Here is a 7,872-nt window from a genome sequence, read left to right on the forward strand (position 1 = left end):
AACTATTGTTCCTAAGTGAATAGATACTACTCCACTGGGATTACGGTTAACAGTGGTTTTTGAGGGTTGGGAGTCACAAAAACACATTCTATAACAAGTGACTTATTGCTGCTTTTCTTACATTATCCCTCTGTTTTCCCCCTCAGGTCTTCTCCGCGCACTAACCGGCGGGCATCGTAACTCTCCCCTGGCTCCACCGGGCACCGTGGCCTCTTCCTCCATGGAGTACCTGGAGATCCACGCTCTCTTCCCCAACACGCCACAGCAGCGCAGGCGGCTGGCGACCCTCCCCCAAGTGAACACCAGCCCGGAACACAACATGCCCGCCCCCCCGGCTCCGTCACCCATCGGCATGCACTCCTTCGACTCTCTCTCCAAAGCCGAGCCTATCGAGGACACCCCCGCCACGCCCTGGTACAAGCTGACCAACGGGACCTTCTCCCCGCCACGCCACGTCTCTGCCTTCCACCCGGACTCCTCCTACTTGAAGAAGGCCACCATCCCCAGCCCCCCCGTCCTCATCGTCAACCCGCAGCCCAAGAAGAGCGCCTTGTCCGACTGGTGCGGCTCCTCCGACACCAGCGGCAGCCCCCCCAGCGCGGTCGGTAGCCCCCCGGGCAGCTCGGCCTTCAGCCCCCCCAAGTCGGCTTTCAGCCCCCTCAACCCCTGCTCGGCGTTCAGCCCTCCTTCCGGCGGCGGCGGGGGCGGCGGTGATCCCGACAGCCCCACGCACCGCAGCAAGTTCCCGTCCATGGGGATCGGACAGATCCTGAAGAAAAAGGTCCAGTTGCAGCCGTTCACCTTCCGGCCGGAACAGGCGGTGGAGGAGGTGGTGTCGCCGCCGCCGTACCCCATGCAGACGCTGCTCTGCGCTTCAGGTGCACTCAAGACCCTCTGCTGAGAGACGAGGACACTGAAGAAAAATACTAGGTTTGAACATGAAACCCCCTCTCGACCTCTGACGGAAGTCGGAGAGCGGTCTTCCCGAGCGGCCTTCTGAACTGTGAACTGTCTCTTGGTTGTTTGTGAAGAAGTCACTTTTTACTACAGTGTCAGTAATTGACCTATGTCTCGTTTTTCCCGTCTCCTACCTTGTTTGTCCGAGGGAAGTGAGTTGTGATTGGAGGATCAAGAAAAGAGGGCGTGGCTTGGTGGATAGGTCAGTTGTGCAGTGAAAGACATGAGCCCCGCTGTGGGGTTGCGACTTTGTGAAGAGAAGACCTGACCTCTTGTTGTTACTACATTGTTACCGTCCTTCCTAGTGTCATCCTGCGACTTTACGTGTCATTTTGTAACGAGACGATAATGAGTGACGCCGAGAAGATGAGATTTGAAATGGATCACCGGGGAGTGGCTAGACCTTGCTGAGCCCCAGACACTATGTGGGGGACAGCGGGACGTCATGTAATATACGCTTAACCCTTTCACTGTCACACTACAGAAGGTTAACCGTCGGTAGTGTGATAGTAAAGGGTTAACCTTCTGTAGGGTGGCAGTGAAAGGGTTAACCTGCTGTTGTGTGGCAGTGAAAGGGTTAACCTTCTGTGTATTGTCACGGTGAAAGGGTTAACCGTTTGGTAGTGTGGCAGTGAAAGGGTTAAGAGTACAACGTGTGTACACGTCACTCGCACACACCCACACGCAAAAAAGTACGCACATTTAGACCTCTGTATTATAGACCCTCTTATCTAGTGTTTCTGTCTCTGTTAAAAAACTGTGCCACACAACTGCTACACACCAGCCTGAGAGACACGAGTAGGTGTATCACTCTAGAAGTGAATGCTTTTTTCTTAGTGTGAAACCCTTGCGATAACGAGCTAACTTTCATTAGCTCTTAGTGTGAAACCCTTGCGATAACGAGCTAACTTTCATTAGCTCTTAGTGTGAAACCCTTGCGATAACGAGCTAACTGTCATTAGCTCTTAGTGTGAAACCCTTGCGATAACGAGCTAACTGTCATTAGCTCTTAGTGTGAAACCCTTGCGATAACGAGCTAACTGTCATTAGCTCTTAGTGTGAAACCCTTGCGATAACGAGCTAACTGTCATTAGCTCTTAGTGTGAAACCCTTGCGATAACGAGCTAACTGTCATTAGCTCTTAGTGTGAAACCCTTGCGATAACGAGCTAACTGTCATTGCCAAATCCTCAATGCTGTCTGAGTGATGAAGCATCACTGCACTAACTCTTTAAAAACCAAAACCAGTACCTCACTGCATTGTCCTTACGTCGTGTTGTCGCAGCAGCTGGCCGTGACGTGGTTGTGTGTGGATTTTGCCACATAGTCGCAGTTGTTTTTCCGCGTTAGAATCACAACGCTGAGCGTCTTCACTGCTCGCAACGGTTATCTGATATAATCCTCTCACAGTTCTTTGATTAGCTAGGTACATAATCACCTAAATGAAAATAATTCACGGCTACAGCTTCTTTCTCTGTGTGTTAGACCGTCTCTGTGCTGCCCCGGGTGTTGTCGCATTATGTGTAAATGTAGATGTCGTAGCCTTGTCTTTTCTTTCAGCAAGATGATACCTCTTCACGGAGAGACGGTTTTAATAAATTAAAAAAACAAGTGTCAAAGCCTTATGAATCTTACCGACCTCGCTGTATAGGCTAAGAAAATTAGGCAGGCGAGAGAAACTGCTATGTAACACGTAAACACTCGTAAAAATTATGCACTTCATATTGTCTTAATACTGTAGTATGTGCCAACTGCAATGCAGAATATTGCCAAGAACATGTTTTCTGAGTGGGTGGTGGGGAAAAAACAAGTTTTGCGCTGTGAACGTTTTGCTTGTAAATGTACAGGATGATTCCAGTATTCACGTGTCTAACAATATTCTGTATCCATTAGTCCAACTAACATTTTCACTTCATTGTTGTTTCACGAAATCTATTTGACTACAAGCGGCGTTCCACACGCACACAAGGCTACTCACTGTTGAGATAGAATCTCCTGTTAAACTGAAATCTTGCATGCAAATTTTGAAATGAGTCTTTGTAATCTTTTCTGCTGGTATTGAGATTGATATGGATTTTGGGGGTCTTTTGTAAACTTTTCTAAGGGATGGTTTCGATTTGATTGTGAAGAGATTTCTATGCTGTATAAAATATTTTAAATATTTATACTGAATCCATTATGTGTCTGTCTGCTCCTTCCAAAGCACATGGTTACTGTCTGGTTTCATTCCATAGGTCACTCAAAGGTTAGTGTGTGTGTGTGTGTGTGTGTGTGTGTGTGTGTGTGTGTGTGTGTGTGTGTGTGTGTGTGTGTGCAGGGGCGTAGCTGGGGGGGGGGGGTAGCTTAGGATGATTCCAAGGGCCCAGCACTGGAAGGGGGCCCAACATTTTTTTTTTTTTTTTTTTTTTTTTTACTAGACATCACTCAGGTGTATTATTGATGCTCTCATTGATACTATGTTTGTTAAGTGTGTGTGTGTGTGTGTGTGTGTGTGTGTGTGTGTGTGTGTGTGTGTGTGTGTGTGTGTGTGTGTGTGTGTGTGTGTGTGTGTGTGAGATATATAGAGAGAGAGGGGGGGCTTTGGTAGACTATTGCATTGCATTGAAGATGAACGCAATGCGACATCCTTTACTAGGCTCACCCACCAACAGTGCAGGTGCTGAACTGCTGATCCGAATGTATTATGCGTTTTAATCAATACAAAAATGGCCCAAAATGGCGCGCTCGCATTCACTGGGGGCCTACAAATATATTCGTTCATGGGGCCCAGAATCTGGAGCTACACCCCTGTGTGTGTGTGTGTGTGTGTGTGTGTGTGTGTGTGTGTGTGTGTGTGTGTGTGTGTGACGATTCCACTTACGAGGACTTTTGCCTGGTCCTCAGAAATAATATACTTTAGAATTTAGATGACTTTAAAATGATCTATAAGTCCCTAAAATACCTTTTTTAGAATAGGTCCTCAGACTATTAGTGTTGATTTCACCCGGACTCATCAGCACTCCTTCAGGACACACTCGAGAACTGCAGGGGAATGTGTGTGTGAGGACCTTTGGAGACTATTTTTGATTGGTTGGTCTGAGAGTGGATTGTTTTGATTGGCTGCTCGTTTTTGGCCGCTCATCTAGCTAAGTGACCTCACATGGTCTGAGAGGGGATTTTTTTATTGGCTGCTCGTGACCTAACGTGTCATTCCTCTGCATTCTGGGTATTGTAGTACAGTACTATTGATTGATTGATTGAAAACTTTATTAACAGATTGCAGAATGGGTACAATACAGTACAGCTCAATACACACAATTGTTAAGGGGATGCAGCCCAGAGAAATACTTTCGTCTTGTTTACATCAGGGTTCCCCATTTTCAATTAATCAGGACATATATGACATACATGACATACAGATAGACAGTACTGCTACATCTATACACAGGGGTGTAAAGTACTTGAATAATTGTACTTCGTTACAATACTTAAGTGTTTTGGGGGATTTGTACTTTACTCGAGTATCATTAGGTTTGTATACTTTGTACTTTTACTCCCTTACATTTCAGAGAAAAAAAACATACTTTTTACTCCTTACATTTAAAATGCAGACCTACAAAGTACATAGTACAAATCTCACAGGTCCAACCATTTTAATAAGTATATTTTAATTGTTTATCTGGCCAAACTAACATTAACGTTACCAATCAAATCCCCATTAATGGAAAATGAACCCGCCCATACCCATGCTGACACTAGAAAGCGGGGATCTTTGATTAAACACCTGCTATCAGAAGAATAGACAGTCAGATCCGCATTATGCTGTGGTTAATATTGTGATATTATTCAGGGTACTCCAGTATTCCGTCTTTAATATTGTGATATTATTCAGGGTACTCCAGTATTCCGTCTTTAATATTGTGATATTATTCAGGGTACTCCAGTATTCTGTCTTTAATATTGTGATATTATTCAGGGTACTCCAGTATTCTGCCTTTAATATTGTGATATTATTCAGGATAATCCAGTATGCTGTGGTTAATATTGTGATATTATTCAGGATACACCATTCTGTTTTTAATATTGTAATATTATAACATGCCGTCCATGTTAGTTTACCTTCAATGGAGAAGTGCATTAAATAATTGTAATGCAAAAAAAGTGTCCTCTGTTCTTTCATTTCAGCATTGTCTATCACAGAACACATTCCATTGTGGGCAGACTCAGAGTGTATGCTTGGTTTCATTTCAGCCTTGCCTAAACACCAGCTGATGATTTCACTAATTGGCTCACCTCTTCAACTAACTCACCTGGTGCAATGTATGTTAAAATGAAATGAAATTAACACTTGGCCCATGATGGAATAAGTTTGAGACCCCTGGTCTATCCCTTTAAAAAGAAAATGTACTTTTACTTTTTAGTACTTAAGTACATTTAAAAGTAGGATTTTTTTTTTTTTTTTTTTTTAACTTTGACCAGTCAGCTGGTTCTTTTAGCGTGTATCGCTTTTTTCTGGTCAAGCATGACCGACAGAAACAGGTTGAATGGGGGTATAGATCGGGGAAAGACACTCTAAGAAAATACGGCTAGTCCGGGAGTCGAACTCGCTACCCCAGATCCGTGACGCGCACGGTTGTCCCCGACGCCGAAATAGCGTTCGAGGTATGCGGTGAGCTACTGGAGCTCCCCTTTTGACTTTTACTCAAGTGTGTTTTTAGCCAGATACTTTGACTTTTACTTGAGCCAGATTTTGAGACAGTACCCATACTTTCACTTAAGTATAATTTCTGGGTACTTTTTACACCCCTGCATGACATACCAGATTTGCAAATACAGTACTGTTTGTGATACAAAAAGAGTCCAGAAAAGAGAGTATATACATTTGACGTAAAAACTGTACATTGGAGGAGGTTGGGTGGCGTTGGGTGGGTGGGGGGGGGTGGTTGGGTAGGAGGGGTTGGGGGGGGGGACACACACTGTACAACTGTACAAGCAAAACTGTACATTGGAATATTGACAAAACCATAGGTAATTTACTGTACATTGGAGGGGGTTTGGTTAGGACATTTACAGGGGCCAGTTTCGAATTGCAGTCTCCCGTAGGTGTTCTTTGAGAGTGGTTTTGAAAGTGGGTAGTGATTCACATTCCTTTACAGCTTTGGGTAGGGCGTTCCACATTGATGTGGCATAATTGCGAAACGTGTTTAGTCCCTTACATAATATAAAATTATATAATATACTATTATACAACGAGGGCGCCTATAGCACTGCTATTTTATGCAATGACACTATTGCATAGATTATGCAAAGTAATGTTTGGCTGAACATCATAATCAAAATCATAGCGTAACGTTTTAGTACGTATATCGTCATGAACAAGCTAAAACGCTAGCTAGCAGGCTAGCAGCAGGGCGCTCACAAAGGAGAATGAACACTAGTTAGCAAGCTAGCAATCTAAAACGCTAGCTAGCAGGCTAGCAGCTGGGCAATCCAAAAGGAGAATAAATGAATGAAAACTATATTTAAGAGATTGCAGAATGGGTACAATACAGTACAGGCTCAATACACACAATTGTTAATGGGATGCAGACCAGAGAAAGACATTTGTCTGGTTTACAACAGTCATAATTAACAGTTTGTTATTAATTTAGATAATTATAAGATAAGATATTCCTTTATTGATCCCCTTGAGGAAATTCAGGCATCATGCAGCATGGGGGAGGGGGGAGTTTGATTGATTGATTGATTGAACATTTTATTAACAGATTGCAGAATGGGTACAATACAGTACAGCTCAATACACACAATTGTTAAGGGGATGCAGACCAGGGAAAGACTTTTGTCTTGTTTACATCAGGGTCCCCCATTTTCAATTCATCAAAACATAACATGTTTTAGGACCATTGCTATTTTTATTGTACATAAATGATATGAGAGAAGCATGTTCTTGTAATTTATTGTTATTTGCAGATGATTCTCCCATAAGGATCTGAGTACACTCCAAAGAATGCTAGGAGAGGAACTCTCTAAGGTTAGGAATTGGCTGTCTGACAATAGGCTCTCACTTCATTTAGGCAAAACAGAGTCTATTTTGTTCTAATCTAAGCCCAGATTAAAAAAGGCTCCTGAACTCAAGGTAGAATTAGGGTCTGAGGTTATAGCAGCAAGAACAGCAGTGAAGTACCTGGGCTGTATGCTGGATGACAGTCTGGGGGGGGGAGGGAATGGCCTTACAGGTACTGGGTAAGGTAAATGCCCGCACCAGGTTTTTGGCTAGAAAGGCCAATCTTCTTGACAGCCTTGACAGCCTGGTGCAGTGTCATTTTGATTATGCTAGTGTAGCCTGGTTTGAGGGACTGTCAGCTTCATTAAAGAAGAAACTACAGGTGTCACAGAATAATCTGATCAGGGTTTGTGTGGCCTAGGACCTCGTGATCATGTTGGGAGGAGACATTTTCAGGATCTCAACTGGATACCAGTTGAGGCCAGAGTAGCCCAGCTTAGGCTCAACATGGTACGCAAAATAATAAATAACAGGGCCCCCAAATATTTTAGTAACAATTTTCCTAGTGTTAGTGAATCACACAGCCACAGAACGAGATCTAGCATAGCAAACCTGCATCCTCCAAGGTGTAGAACAAGGATGGGACAGTGCTCATTTGCTCAAAAAGGAGCACAGAAGTGGAATGAGTTGCCTTTGACCACCAAACAGATCTTGAACCTGTATAGTTTCAAGGTGAACGTTAGGAAATGGCTCCTAGAAAATGTCCCAGACTTGGAGACTTGTGTGACTGGGAGACTCGTGTGACTTGTATGACTTGGAGACTTGTGTGACTGGGAGACTCGTGTGACTTGTGTGACTTGGAGACTTGTGTGACTGGGAGACTTGTGTGACTGGGAGACTCATGTGACTGGGAGACTTGTGTGACTGGGAGAC

The 7,872-nt window shown here is 44.1% G+C and overlaps 1 protein-coding gene across 1 annotated transcript in view; it reads left to right on the forward strand.

The window, feature by feature from the left end:
- Window positions 1–901, forward strand: part of LOC311233393 (hormonally up-regulated neu tumor-associated kinase homolog) — a gene marked incomplete at its 3' end in the record, with an annotated part of 8,482 nt that extends 7,581 nt beyond the window's left edge. Inside the window, exon 5 of the mRNA XM_084320367.1 lies at window positions 147–901. Coding sequence (XP_084176493.1) covers window positions 147–901 — 755 coding nt within the window. The remainder of the gene's footprint in view (window positions 1–146) is intronic.
- Window positions 902–7,872: the final 6,971 nt, after the last annotated feature.

Source organism: Notolepis coatsorum (assembly GCF_963971535.1).
Source record: "Notolepis coatsorum genome assembly, chromosome: 8".
NCBI lineage: Eukaryota > Metazoa > Chordata > Actinopteri > Aulopiformes > Paralepididae > Notolepis > Notolepis coatsorum.